Below are 16,054 nucleotides of genomic sequence, written 5' to 3' on the forward strand. Positions count from 1 at the left end.
GATGTGGCTCCTGAGGGGGCTTGGGATGACCCAATTACCGGCGGGCATGCCCTTGGCCTGGCCACAAGGATGGCTGAATGCGGCGGTGGGTGACTACATAAAAGAGTACAATTTGAGTCAGAGAGGGGGACCGTGGAACTCCAAGGAGGTATTGGCCAAAGTAAACGAAGGGGAGGCCTGCGAGGGGGTGATGGGCGCGAAGAGGACTATGTACCGTCAAGTGTGGAGGAACACTTCATCAACGGCGCTCACAAAAGAACAGAGAGATCTGTCCTGGTTGGCGGTGTGGGATAGATTGGAGACGAGGGGCTTCATGTTTTCTCGCCGAATGGCACGTTCGCCCAAATGCCCGAGGGGCTGCAACACAGATGAGGACGCGGTGCACGTCATGGTGAAGTGTCCCTTCGCACAGGAGGTGTGGAGACTGAGCAGTCCGCTGTTGTCCTGGTTTTACCCGTCGCAGGTGATAAGTCGGGACATTATGTGGGGAGTCTTAAGGGAGGTGCGGGGAGATGACAGAGATCGAACGTGGGCCATAATAGGCGCGACAAAGGAGGCCTTGTGGGGAGCTCGCAGAAAAGAGTTGGATGGGTCCCCTATATCACCGTTGGAGGTGTGCTATTGGGCGAGGAGGTTGCTAGAAAGGGTGATGGAAGTAGACTGGGTTAGGCTGGGATACAAGGCCGCAGGTGTGAAGTGGAAGTGGCCCCTACCCGGGGTGGGGTAGCGAGGGGACCGGCGGGTATAGGGAAGGGATAGTGAAGGATGGCCATGCACATCTTAGCCGGCCTGCTAAGTCGTGTGGGCGAGGAATGTACGTGTTCGATCGGGGGAAGGCGATGTGATGGAGCAGCGCATGGGTGAATGGTGGTGATGAATGTAAATAAGGGGAATGGGGCGGTGTGCGTTATGGCGGCGAGCTTTTTTGTTGCATTGTATGTGGGTGGAGCCCGCGGATGTGACGGAAACTCGAAGGGGCCAACCGGGGCGCCCGGGAAGGAGTGGTTTTCAGTACTCTCTTTGGTTTTCCTTGTACCCGCTGAGAAGTTAATAAAAACCTTTAAATCGCAATTACCAGCGAAACGTCGTACTCAAATTGTAAATGTTGTGGCTTCAACACACCGGTGGGCTAAAGCAGTGAACTATTTGTCTTTTGTCAACGTGACACATTTTTACTGATTGGCCGTGTCGGGTGGTGGAGGGTTACGACACATTTATAAATAACGCGATCTAAACCCAAAAATCGTTGATTATGAATTAAGATTTGTGGAAAAGTCCACCTGTTTTGTTCTTTATATAGAGGCGTAGATGTGCTGACCACACTTCTGCGCTCTTGCGCAAAGTGGGTAGGGGGGATTACTGTGTCAACGTTCATTATGCATATGCATTATGCGAGCCCTTTGATCTTGTCCTTCCTGTCTATTGTGTATTAAAATAGCCGTACCAACGGTAATCCCTACTGAAGTATGCTGCCCTTTATATACATGCATTTATATAATGTATTGGATGATTTGCTTCCACGCAGCACTAAGGCGGTAGCTATCTGATCAAGAGCTCGCATAATGCACATGCATAATGCACGTTGAAACTTAATTTGGAGCTTTCGTGACTGCAGGAATTATTTTTTTGGTTCTTTCGGTAAAGTCACGTATAAAGATAAAATAATAAATTAAATTAAATACTAGCATACGACGTTTCGATTGCAACACAAGTAATCATCATCAGGTATAAATTAAATAGAAACACAAATCTAGTATATTTAGAAATTTTATGTAATACAACAGAGTCGGATAACATAACAGCCAACACCCTATCTGGTTGATTACGTTCTTCCTGAGAATGCTAAATTTGAGAGAGATTAAACACAGAACCAGAAACATAGACAGACATATAAGCAGACAGATATCGCAGAGATACATAGAGAGCAAACATAGGCACAAAAAGAAACCACGCCTCTGTGTCGAGGCCTCTCTCCCCGCCCCCGCTTTCTCTTTTTAAGGCCTCGACAGAGGCGTAGTTTCTTTTTGTGCCTATGTTTGCTCTCTCTCCATGTATCTCTGTGATATGTCTGCTTATATGTCTGTCTATGTTTCTGGTTCTGTGTTTAATCTCTCTCAAATTTAGCATTCTCAGGAAGAACGTAATCAACCAGATAGGGTGTTGACTGTTAAGTTATCCGACTCTCTGTTGTATTACATTACATTTCTAAGTATACTAGATTTGTGTTTCTATTTAATTTATACCTGATGACGATTACTTGTGTTGCAATCGAAACGTCGTATGCTAGTATTTAATTTAATATTTTATCTTTATACGTGACTTTACCGAAAGAACCAAAGAATAATGCACGTTGACTCAGCAATGTCCCTCCCCCCACTTTGCGGAAGAGCACAGAAGCGTGGTCACCATATCTACGCCTCTATATAAGTGTAATGGGTTCGATTGAGGCACACACTCAATTTGGAGGCAACACTATTTATTAACACGTAACAACCAACTTGAACACTATACATAAGCTGGTGACCACCGTTCCTAATTTAACTAACACTTGGGGGGGATTACTACAAAACGTGACTAGGGCAGGTTAACAGGCTGCCTGGTCACGAATAATGGAGACTCGAGGACCCCTGATGGTGTCTTCATCCCGGGGTTGAACAGCTCAGCTCTCTCTTCACACCCCGCTTATAACTGCTGCGGCGTGGCCGGCCCCGCCCTCCTTCCCGATCCTTCGGGAAGGTCCGGGCCCCTTACCACCAAGCTCCCCCCAAGGGGCCCAGAGCCCCACGATGTTCAGTCAGGTTCACGCAGTGTCACGGCCTGACGCGACCTCCGTGATACCCCGCCTATAGTACAGAGCCAACACAATAGTGACGTCATGTCACTACGCTCGTACAGTCCCGACACAGTAGTGACGTCATGTCACTACATAAGGAACGAAACATATTGACTTGGCTGTCGCCTGATGAAGCCAGTTGTAATTACTGGCGAAACGTCGGACTCAAGATTGTAAATGTTGTGACTTGGCTCTCCAACACACCAGTGTGCTGTACTATTTACGAATTGTCATGTTCTGTTTACATGACAACCCTTACTAGTTGGCTGTGTCGGGTGGTGGCCGGTTTTAACGACACATTTATATATTTATGCGATCTAACCCAAAAAAAATATTATGGATATTCGTCACGAAAACCTACGTGTTAAACTGACATACACAAATACAGGGTGTTCGAAAATGGACACAATTTCAAAGCAGTATATTTCACGATGGCAACATGTTACAATTACACAAAAAGTTACAAAGGGTTTCATGAATTATCAAGTTTTACTAACCATTTGATAAATGCTCTATGTGCCCTCCACCTGCTGTATGGACAACATCGAGACGATAGTTGAATTCGTCCCAAACGCCTCTCAGTGTCTTCTCCCACTGAAGTCACCGCTGCCGTGATTCTGTTTTTGAGGTCATCCAGATTAATCGCCAATAGTAGCACAAAAACACGGTCGTTGATGTATCCCCAGAAGAAAAAGTCGCAGGGTGTGATGTCTGGGGGTCTTGGGGGCCAAGATTGTAGCGCCAAGTCTTGGGAGCTCCCGTGCGACCTATACAACGTTGAGGCAGTGTGTCTAGCGAATGACTGAGGCTAGGGGCTGTTTGTGTGCTGGGAGAGGCATCTTAGCAGTAATCATTTGAAACTATATGCCCCACCCTTTCAAGTGGTAAGAGATTCATTCATGGGCGGTTCGTAGTTGCAGAGATTTAGAGATTTCAAATCGGGTCCAACTTTTTAAAACACCTTGTACTAAGCTATTATAAAAGCCCGGCGTTCCGTTTGTCTATTTGTCCATCAACAAAATAATAACAGCCTTTCTGAAGTCTTGAATCAAAAACTTATAGCAAGGGGGGGGGGCATAAAAAGTTGATGTTAAGGTTTCCAAATGTTTTCGACCTCCCACCCATTTTATTTATTTTGCAGGCATATATACCTACACACCCTACATACAATAGAATAAGTATCTAGAGACTCTACAGTCGTATCTTCTGAATCTAGTCGTATCGACTGACTATAGTAGTAACCACTGACTCTATAGTATCTACTGATTCTATAGTAGTATCTGACTACAGTAGTGTCTCCTCACTATAGTATCTACTATTGTAATTGTGCTTTATTTTTTTTGCTATTTTTAACGTGAAGGAGAACCTCCCTCCCGTCACCGCTTAGAAAGCTTGTTTGCGTTGCTAGGGGGCAACAGCGAGTTGGCGTTTCTATGCATGCGCAGATACGCGCTTTGGCACATGCTCAAAGTTATCATTATGATCAGCGTACATTGTTACAAAGTGTGATTTTATTACTTTACATTGGACTAAGGGCAAAAACAAATAGCGAGTTTTCGTCCAGGGGCTTAGTTTCTTGAATGTGTTCATTGTTGAAACGTAAACCCAACAGTTCGTCAGTTAAAGCGTTAAGAGGATAGGCGTACGCAGGCAGACAAAAAATATCACGTTTATTAGGTAAGACAACATAATTAGCGTTGTGGAGAAAATATCTCCTTTACATAACATTTCATTGTTTTCCCTTGTATCTTACCTATAAACGTCATTTTTTGTCTGTCCGTCCGTCGATGCACACTTGCGAAGGATTTGGCTCACAAACCGTGAGGTTTACGCTTTAAAAAAATAGACCGGTATCACACCGTAAGTCGTGGTGAGCTAGTGGTATTCCATTTTCCCATCTGTCAACTATAAAGTAGTTAAATTAACAATTGAGCGCAATTCATTATTCTTTAATTAATTTATCGCGCCGCTCCGCGAGCACTCAAGCTGCCCGAGGGTTGCCCCTAGCAACACTCACGCGTCATCGGTGGAGATTTCTCATTCGCGTTCAAAATGCAAAAAAAATACACAACGCTGATGTAAATTCATCAAAGTGTCATGTCCTCTTCTCCCCCCACCCCCACCCAATGTGTGCACTTACTACTATAGAGGCGGTAGATACTAATATTATTGCGCTTAGATAGTATTATTGTAGCGCGGGTGGGGGGGATGGTAGGGGGGGGGTAGCGGCTCAGCCCTCAGCCTGCCTAGGTGCCACCTCGCCCGGCTGGGCACCTCGGCCGGGGGTCTCTGCACGGGACTAGGCCTCACCACAGCAAAGTTAACTCGGTACTATTTTCTTGCTTCTTTCACTAAACTCCCGTAGATAGAAAACTAATATTTAAAACATCAGTTTGGAAATATGAAAATGTTTGTGTGTAGACAACTAATATTTCCAAATTAAGTTGGTAAATATTAAAATGTTTTCTAAGTCCATGTGTGCGTGAGTCGATATGCGTGTCTGCGACGATGTGTGTACGTCCGTGTGAGTATATAAGTCGATATGTCAGTCGGTTTAAGTTGATGTGCTTGTGTGTGCATCGATGTGTGTGCATGAGTGGATGTGTCAGTCGATGTGTGTGTTAGTCAATGTGTGTGCGTGGTGTGTGTAGACAATATTTAAAAATTAAGTTGGTACATTTTAAAATGTCTAAGTCCATATGTGCGTGTGAGTCCATGTGTGAGTCTATGTGTGCGTGAGTGGACGTGGGTGTCAGTCGTTGTGTTAGGTGCACGGGAGAACACACTGAGTTGCCACTCGTGCGTGCGGCCGCCATTTTGTGCACAAGCAGGCCAGGATTCCCACAACTCATTCTGCACCTTGGTGCGCTGCATACTGGCTCGACCTTGAAGAGCGAATTCCTTGAGCCAGTACATGGGTCGACCTTGAAGCATTACTTCTTTGACCCAGGATGTTGGAAGACGTCCAAATAGTACTTGAGATGCGTGCTTGGATGGGCACTTATAAGGTTCAGACCTCGCCCTATCACCACCTGCTTGACGTTCATGTTGTGTCAATGAGTTTGTGTAGACCCAGTCTGATCGCCGTGTTGTTGTGCATCCGGCGCGTTTAAAACCGCTTTATTTATTTTCCCTGCCGGGTGGGATCTCTTCATCCCCACTACCCAAGGGACGGGTGATTGAGTCCGACGAGCTGGGGAGTGTGTCTGCGGAGTTCGTGCCTCAGGGGTTTTCCGCCCACAGGATCCCAGCACCTGGTACCCTTCCAAGTTGCCGGTTGTGCCAACCAGACGTGAATTGAGGAGAGTGAAGCAGCCGTCACCCACTCCTGCTTCTCCCATTTGTTCTTCTTCCCGGGAGAGGGCGCACCCATTGGCCCTTCTTCAAGTCCGCCCATTGAAAGGACCCTTCCCCCACCATCTTATTTATCCCTACGTCGTTGGAGATCGCATACACGATCACACACACACAGGATCACCCACAAGCCAGATTGTGCTGCTAGTTGGACTTGGTTCTTCATGTGCTCGTGGGTTGTGACATGCTTATAGGTGTTGTACATTGTCTGTGGGTTGTGTTGGTCATGTGTTCGCGGAAAAAAAATGTTGGTGCTCCTCCGTTGATGTCCATATTGTCTGGGCGATGGTTGCTGCTTGCTTTGTTGTCATTGGGTTTTTTGCTGTTGTTACAGAAAATGTTGGGAGGCTTATTTTGTTGTTGTTGGTTGTTGCTGTTATTGTTTCTGTTAGTGGTGTAGTAATCCGCTGGGAATGCTGTTTTAGAAAGGGGGGGGTGATATAGTGACGTAAATGGTGTCACTCAGGTGTTAGCGCCAGCTGCTGTTACAGGAGTGCAGCTGTATGTCTGGACCAGAGTGGGTACGGCATGTCAGCCAGCCCTAGGGGGGCGTGGTCCTGGTGGTGGCCTGAGTTAACCTGGGATGGCGCGTGATGCTCGGCCGAGATCCTACGGGAAAGGTCTCGAGGGGGCATGGCCGAAGGCAGAGCAAGGCCACGCTTAGGAGCATAAAGGAGCAGTACCGAAAGAGAGCTTGGCTAGTCTGTGGGTCCCGCGTCTCGTCATCTCTGGGTCTTCATCTAGAGTTAACTCGCTACTCACATAGTTAGCCACATCACCTCAGTGTTACCCGTGAGGGAAGTTGTTAAATAAAAGTGTTGCCTCCCAGTCCAGAGTGTGCCTCCGCGTTGGTGAACAACACTACACGTGTTAAAATTATAATTCAAAATGATCAAGAGATACACCGCCAACATTGAATAATTGCATTGAAGTATACTACCTTACATCGGATTAACTGTACACTGATCTCTGAATGTATGCCTACACCTGCATGCATTCTTAGAATGAAGAAGCCAAGTGATAGCACGGTTCACATCTGTCCGGTAGCCCTCATGATTACTGCAGCTATAGACCAAAAATATTCACCATTTGATTAAGTGGATGTTCAACATTCATGGTGCCAGGGTCAAATTTTGCTCGATTTTCGAAAGATTAGCCACAAACGACCAGACTGGGGTTACACATCAATCATCGCTCCACCCTACTGGCAGACTCGTGTCCATGTGCAGGTCGGTACTGAGTCACCTTGTTCCACAAAGGGACAGCTGCCACTTGGGCTAGCCGTCAAATGATTGAGATGAAATATGAAACAAGCCGCTTTCAGTTGCCGAAACATTTCACCTTTGAGTAGCAAGATTGGCTACGCACAGTGGGAAAGAAATAAAATATTTATGCAAGCGCCAATTATTCATCTAAATATTATAACGCGTTGAATGCTATGGAGCTTTTGTGTCTCCAGCTCCTGCTTACAGATCTACCCAATCTCAAAGTCCACACATGCTGGCCGCTCCTACTCTGCATCCTCCAACAAGTCTACCTCCACAAACTGCTGGGTTTCATTTCACTCTCTCTCAGTCCGCTGCCTCCTCCAGCTTCACGTTGCCTCTATTGACTACTTGGAGGTTAAACCCTTGTAATGGGAAAGGTACAAATCTGGCTGTCGCCTCATGAAGCTCGTTGTAATGACTGGCAAACTCCAACAAATCGGTGTGCTGTACTAGTGATGAATTAACATGTTCTGTTTACATGACAACACTTACTAGTTGGATATGTTTGGTGGTGGAGGGTTTAAACGACATATTTATATATTTGCACGATCTAACCCAAAAATCCTATATTATGGGAAAGGCCTGTGAATGAAATGGAACTTAATTATCCTAAGCTCAATGATATGCATCTACTTGGTCTCGATTTGAATCAGTTTTGCTTAAAAAATCCACCCACACCTCCACATCCACAAATTTCTGGGAGTTGCCTCGCTCTGCCTCAGCGTCCACAGTCTCCTCCAGCTTCACGCTGCCTCCATCGACGTGAAGGTTGGATTTTGAAGTTGAATCTTCATCCTCACATTTCACTATCACTTCACTCTTTACCATCACTTCTTCGCTCTTCACCTTCACGGATTCATATTTCATTTTCACCTCTTGACATACTGCCTTCACTCCTGGCCACGTTTCATATCTCAAATATTTTTCTGGTTCTTGTTTCATGAGAGATGGACTAATTGCAGCACTTGGACTTTCACAAGCTGATTTCAAATTAATTTCCTGATTAATGGTTTGATGCTTATTTGGATCCCCCAACTGTCGAAAACCCTTCCCATTCACAGTGTACTTTAAGTGTTTATCTTCTGTGTGTGTTCGCTGGTGTTTTTTAAGATATGATGACTGTGCAAATGCCTTCCCACAAACAGTGCACTTGAAGGGTGTTTCTCCTGTGTGTATTCTCTGGTGTGTTTTAAGATGTGATGAATGTGCAAATGCCTTCCCACACACAGTGCACTTGAAGGGAGTTTCTCCTGTGTGTGTTCTCTGGTGTGTTTTAAGATGTGATAACTCTGCAAACGCCTTCCCACACACAGTGCACTTGAAGGGTTTCTCTCCCGTGTGTGTTCTCTGGTGTGTTTTAAGATGTGATGACTGTGCAAACGCCTTCCCACACACAGTGCACTTGAAGGGTGTTTCTCCTGTGTGTATTCTCTGGTGTGTTTTAAGATGTGATAACTCTGCAAACGCCTTCCCACACACAGTGCACTTGAAGGGTTTCTCTCCCGTGTGTGTTCTCTGGTGGCCCTGAAGAATTGATGACCATGCAAACGCCTTCCCACACACAGTGCACATGAAGGGTGTTTCTCCTGTGTGTATCCTCTCGTGTGTTTTAAGATGTGATGACTGTGCAAACGCCTTCCCACACACAGTGCACTTGAAGGGTGTTTCTCCTGTGTGTATTCTCTGGTGTCTTTTAAGATGTGATGAATGTGCAAATGCCTTCCCACACACCGTGCACTTGAAGGGTGTTTCTCCTGTGTGTATTCTCTGGTGTGTTTTAAGATGTGATGAATGTGCAAACGCATTCCCACACACAGTGCACTTGAAGGGTGTTTCTCCTGTGTGTATTCTCTGGTGTGTTTTAAGATGTGATGAATGTGCAAACGCCTTCCCACACACAGTGCACTTGAAGGGTGTTTCTCCTGTGTGTATTCTCTGGTGTGTTTTAAGATGTGATGAATGTGCAAATGCCTTCTCACACACAGTGCACTTGAAGGGTGTTTCTCCTGTGTGTATTCTCTGATGTCTTTTAAGATGTGATGACTGCGCAAAGGCCTTCCCACACACAGTGCACTTGAAGGGTGTTTCTCCTGTGTGTATTCTCTGGTGTGTTTTAAGATGTGATGACATTGCAAATGCCTTCTCACACACAGTGCATTTGAAGGGTTTCTCTCCCGTGTGTGTTCTCTGGTGGACCTGAAGAATTGATGAATGTACAAATGCCTTCCCACACACAGTGCACTTGAAGGGTTTCTCTCCCGCTGATTGTCTTCCCTCCATCTGACCAATTCTGTACAGCAAAGTGGCAGAGGAACTGGCAGCTGCAGACAGAAAACAGTAAAATCCACACAATGTAAGTCAGCACAGAAATGTGTATATATATACAGTCACACGTGATATTCACATATTACGTAGAAAAGAACACTCAAACAAATTAACGATAAAAAAAAAATCACCCCCAATTCAACACACAGGCTGTTTAAAGGCACTTGCTACAATGATCAGCAACGGCAGAGGTATTGGTCATACCGTGTTTCAGATCTGCCTTGTGTTCACGAACGCGGTCCGAGACATGTCGTTTCGTTTCGCGGTCATTCGTTTCAGAAATGAAACGACACGTCTCGGACCGCGTTCGTGAACACAAGGCAGATCTGAAACACGGTAGGACCAATACCTCTGCCGTTGATAATAATTGTTTTAACGCTGTGAGCTCACACGAAATGGATTTTTCCAAGACGGAGGTACTCTGCAAACCTGAAGCCATCCAGATATATAAACACAGACACAACTTCAACCGAGAGGATGGGTACAAACTGAGCAATCATTGGAAGGACGTTATTAACCAGGTAAAGTCTTAACTGACTGTGATGTTTCCATCCTACCTGCCTATGTCAGCATATCAAGCTCGTGCATCTTTTTTGTTGTCCACATAATGCACGAGCTTGATACGCGGTGGTTTGGCTGCTGCAGCTCTTAACTATTAAAATTTCCCTCCCTTTATTACTGCTAATCCTATTTCCCTCCCTTTATCACGGCTAATCCTACATAATATACTAGCATAATATGACTTTGAGACCCCCCACCACCTACACATTCCACAAGTAGTGACTAATCCCATATCTGCATTTGTCATCAATATGCTAAATTCCTCTGTTGATATGTAAACTCCTTTGTCAAGGCTCTCTCCTCCTTCGACCCAGCTTAAAAATACGCTGCCAAGCTTAGCAGTGTTCATTAGGATGCTGTCTTTCCGACAGCCATTCTTCCCCTGAGGACGGCTGATTGCGTTGTGGCCGAAACGTCGTGATAATTTTATTTTATTATGTTTAATTTTTATTATTTTATTATTTCCCTTCTACGTGACTTTACCAAAAGAACCAAGAATATGGTCAATATACTTTACAGCAAAAAAAAACTTTACACTCTCACGCACTGGAACGGTGAAGGTGGTGTTTTGGCTAGGACCATGCCTGGCTGCCTTTCTCTGCTCAATACAGATGCTTATACTCTTCTCCAAGTACTTAACTTCGGAACAATCAATCCAGCAGAGGCCTACAATAAGTTAAGCTATCACTTATCAATCACGTTTGCTGTCAGCAATAATACAACTCTGAATGTTGGCTCCATAATGCAGTTGACGACCAAATGTGCCTCCGCTCCCCATGTAGATACACTTACATACAGATATGTTTCACATGGATCATTAACAGATTATATAAAGAAAACAGCCACCATTCACCACTAATTGGTAGTAACATCATCACAGTGGTCATGCCATGATAGGTGCGAATTGAGGCCATGTAAGTGTGGAGCACTTGCCAGTAGGTCATGGGAATGATTCAGGTGTCAAGGGATGACTGAGATGACTGTGCTACCCATTGTGCCAACTTGCTGCATTTTAGCCACCCAGCGCTCCACCCATTGATGTGTGTCCCTCCTCTGACCTCGTTGTTGCAGGACGAATGCCTCCAACTACCCTGCAGCGTCCTTCACGGGCCTCCTCCACAGAGGCCGATCTTCACACTTCTGGTACCAGTCATCGGCAAGTCCGATCACTTCCACATCTCCCAATCTTTCGATTTAAAGCTTTCGTGATTGCACGAACTAAACGGGTATGGCATGGGCTAGAGAAGAGATTGGGAGATCATCTTCTTGGTTTTTTCGGTAAAGTCACGTAGAAGTACGTGACTTTACCAAAAAAACCAAGAAGATGATCTCCCAATCTCTTCTCTAGCCCATGCCATACCCGTTTAGTCCCTCGTATCTGAACTAAATTACGCTGCTTGAGCGTGCAGTTTCTGAGCATGTGGGATTCATGACCAACGAATGCAACCTTGCCTGCCAAAGAGGCTCACTGATTATATTCTGTACTGATATCTCAGGGATTTGTAAGCTTCGAATACCATCAAATCTGGCTCAATAGAGGACGAATCATAGGCAGGACAGCCTTAATTGTATAAGCCAGCACAGATGGTTCTTTAAAGGAGTCCATATTTCACATCCATAGAGAAAGGGGTCATAGCTGTGGGCAAGAAGATTCAGTGATTTGTATGGAGTAATGGTCCAGGCAGCTTCCTCATGTTGTATTTATGCCCCTTTTTCCAAATTCATATTAAGAATAATTCGGCCAATAATTTTTTAAAATAATAATAGGAAAAATTATATATATAAAACAGATACCCCCAAAACTCTCAACTTTACCCCTCACAAGCCACACCGAGCATCTGGAGGTCGTAAAAATTCCATTAAGCAACAAACTTCGGGGCAAAGAGGGGTTAGAGACTATCTGGAAATCTCCAGATTGACAAAAGGCCTATGACCCCGACCTTCCCAAAGCGTTCAGGACAATTCACAATAAATATGCAGGGCCAGAGAAAACACACAATCTCAGAGCAGAGACAAACAACCTTACAACTCGCATCTTCCTTAACGACAAAGATTTGAAACTCAGCAAAAAGAACAAATCAACGTGATAAGACTGCAGTATACAATAGTAGCTTTATTATCAATTCCCTTATTTTACTCATTCACCGCATATATATATTTTGTGTATCTTTCTATGTAACTTCACCAAATGAACCAAATACACGAGCCCCTGCCATCACGAAAAACTTAAGTCCAAACTAAAACTATTCCTCCAGCATCGAAATATGACTCAAAATAAACACCAATCCCTGGAGAGACTCATAACAAAGCTTGGCAAAACCCTCAAAATAATGATGTAACGAGGAGCATTACGAATATTGATTAAACATAAAACCGAATAATAACCACAATATATTAAGACCGGGGGTAACTCATAAGAGATACAAGGAATAAATCTAACACACAGGACCACATAATGTGTATCCCATAGAACCAAAGCCTCCCCGGCCACCTTTGTCTTCCAACAATTCGACACAAACACATGCCAGCCATAAATACGTATGAAGGGGTCTCGAGATGACAAGCACTCAGAGGGAGTGGGGAGTCAAGAGGCCGCGGAGAGAGGGCATCTGGTTTTTTTTGTTTTTCTCTCGCAAAAGACGTGCAGAGAGGGGAGGGAATTTCACGTTCTTTGTTTTAAGCACAAACGCACATCACGCTTCAGTCTTGCTCCAGCCTTGCTCAGGCTTGCGGTGCCGTCGCGAGGGAGCAGGCACCGACACCGACCATGGGTGTCATGTCTCGCAGAGAGGAGTGACGGTGTGGTTAAGTGCTGGGTTCGGCATGAGCCGACAAAAGTATCGCTGAAAGTTTTATGCTACATTTACCCTGATGTGTTGAGTCGCTCACAATGTCAAGGATTGCGACAAGTGGTATTGTACTAAGCTTTCACAGTTGTTTAAGAGGTGTGCGAATACAATTGACAAACTTTGTGAGTGAGCGCCAGCAACAGCACCGAATTATCATCACCACAGACGCAAAAGAAGACTCCGCCACTCACCAAGGATGGCGATGCTCGCTGAGTAGCACATGCTATTCAGTGCGAGCTCAACGCTAACAGAAGTATCGCGACACCGAGCCGCTGCAGTGTGAGTGAGACTTGTGAAGATTCCAGTTATCGCTCGTGAAATAGCGAAAGCGCCCAACGTCAACCAGGCAACGAATGAGAGCATCATTCATCGCCAGAGAACCCGGAGCCGGAGAGCGCGCACAGCCGCGTCGCCCAGTGCCCAGAGCGCAGAGGCCGCTTGCCAGCGCACTAGCGAACGAGCGCCGCCAGGTGCCGCCGGGCACCACCGGGGCCACCGGGCGCCACCGGGGGCCACCGGGCACCACAAGCGACCGAGTCTCTTCAAGGACAACATCGTGCCGATGCCGCTCATCTAGCTGCGGAGAGAGAAAGGCGGCGGCTCACTGCAGCCACGCCCGAGCGAGAGGGAACTTCTCCAGAGCCGTTCATATCCTACCCCCCACGCTCACAAACCCACGACGCACAATAATTTATCAAAGGGGACAATCTAATGCCCCCACACAATGGAATCAACTTTAGCCAATCGTAAGAAGACTAATTATCCAAGTGCATGGACCATCAGCTGGCCGTGAAGGCATCGCGGCTCATCGAGTGATAAGAATACGTCGTTTATAAGTGCCTAAGTCGCTTAAAAAAGAAAAAAAAAATTCTTGCATAAATTACCAATAGATTCATCGATGTAAACTAAACTTTTTAAACCTTCGTCACGAATCTATACGCTCACAGAGAGAATATCGTGTTAAACCTGTTTCTTTGCCATAAAACCTTGTTCACGAATTAATTAAAGCTTAGCCAGAGATACGAATCTTCCACCGTCGCACACTATTGTTCCAAGACATTTCGTTAAAAATATAATCTTGCCGATGAATCTATTGACGTATACTTTCGACTTTGGGGTATAATAATTAGCTTATTGCTTTTCATATGAATATCATTGCATGCATGTTTAAGGATTTTTTCCTATCGTTGTATAAGCTCGCGTTACGCGGTGGAATTAATGATATGTGCGGTTGCCAAAGTGAAATAACGTAATCCTTGATGGTTATCTATACTGCTCGCGGAAGAAAATTTCCCCAATGGTACCATGGATAATTCCAAGCATGAGAGTTCGCATATTAGAGTGTCATGTTTTTGTTTAGAATTAAAATTGCTTAACACAGAAGTGTTTGAGTGTTTCTTTCCTAAGTTCATGCATAACCATCTTATTTATAAGAACTGTATCCTGCGTTGAGATATGAATTTGGAGACCTAACATAAACACACTAAGAGATAATCAATTAATGTTTAAGCAAGAATAATTGCAGTATCCCGATTGATAAATACGATCCTGGACAACGAAGCTAAGCCTAATTATCATAACTGCCCCCATTAGCATAATCACATACATTCGCATAAATTTCGCGAATCTTCATTAAATTTTTATTATTTTTATCAAATTTTCATAACCTGACATATGCAACACTCACCATGTTAGACAGGCTAATTAAAGAATGCTGCTAGACTAATTTGAATTGAGACTTTAGCTGCCAAACCAGAGCTGGTCGTGGATACATTAACCAAGTATGGGTTTCAGTTGTTGCCAGAAAAAAGGGGAAAAAAACAATTATTATATTTTGTTACTGGCAAAGGAGGTCCAATGATGTAGATGCTCACCCCGAGCCCTCATTACTTTGATAGTGCATTGTCTTTGAGCTGTACGCCTTTTGGCGTCCTCTGGTCGAGCACTAATTGGGTCGAGGCTCAAAAGAAAGCCGCCCCTTGGTGTGGACCAATCAGTTTCAAGGACAATGCATATATTATCAGTGTGTTTTTTGTTTGTATTTTGACTGCAAGCATTGTGGTTATTGCAGACATGAATCGTTGTAAAAAGGTTTTAGTTTTGTTGCCAGAAAAAATGGGAAAAACCCTATTATTATAACAAGTATGGGAGCTCCTCCACCACCTGTAGAACTGCCTGATTACTCATTAAGAGGCGAGCAGGCGGAATGTTGGATGACATGAAATACCCTGGCAGGTCCTTTATTTTTTTGGAACATATGTAAGGCTCCTCCTCATGATGAAATTCTCCAGGTACAGAACAAGAGTCCCTAACTCCATCGCACTGAGTAGCCATTACCAGATCATCAGCATACATAACATGGTTGACCAGCAGGAAATGATCCCTTAACTATAACCAGCCATCGATTAGCCTCTTAGTGTAACCGTACCAAATGCATTTTTGTAGGGCCATTGTGAGGTTCTCAAAACTATGTACCTATTGAAGATGCTATCGTAATGTACAGACAGTTCCCGGGTTATGGAAGGGTTAGGTTCCCGGGAACGATCCGTAACCCGAATTTCCCATGTCGGAAACTGAACATTTTCTCCAAAACTTAAGACAAAATCCCATAGTTGTGCCGCCCCTACCCAATTGCTCGTTTGTTTTCTCTCAGTACTGTATCGCGCTATAGTCCATTTTCTATCGCGACCTGTATCGTATTCCTGTACATACGTTCTGCACTTCCTATATTATATCATTTAATCGAATATCTATCCTAACACTACCCATAATTAAACTAATGGAATATATACTTATCCAATTATTTACGAACACCATGAGACATTCTAACATTAATTAACAGAAAACAGTCACTTCTGAATATT

General features: G+C 44.7%; 1 protein-coding gene across 1 annotated transcript; it reads right to left on the reverse strand.

Moving 5' to 3' along the window:
• Nucleotides 1-2,470: 2,470 nt before the first annotated feature.
• Nucleotides 2,471-9,942, reverse strand: LOC144952709 (uncharacterized). Its single transcript, XM_078883192.1, has one exon. The coding sequence runs from the start codon at nt 9,733-9,735 to the stop codon at nt 8,071-8,073; it is 1,665 nt and encodes a 554-aa protein (XP_078739318.1). The 5' UTR covers nt 9,736-9,942; the 3' UTR covers nt 2,471-8,070.
• Between the last annotated feature and the right edge of the window lie 6,112 nt (nt 9,943-16,054).

This window comes from Lampetra fluviatilis, chromosome 69 (genome assembly GCF_964198595.1).
Source record: "Lampetra fluviatilis chromosome 69, kcLamFluv1.1, whole genome shotgun sequence".
NCBI classification, from domain to species: Eukaryota; Metazoa; Chordata; class Hyperoartia; order Petromyzontiformes; family Petromyzontidae; genus Lampetra; species Lampetra fluviatilis.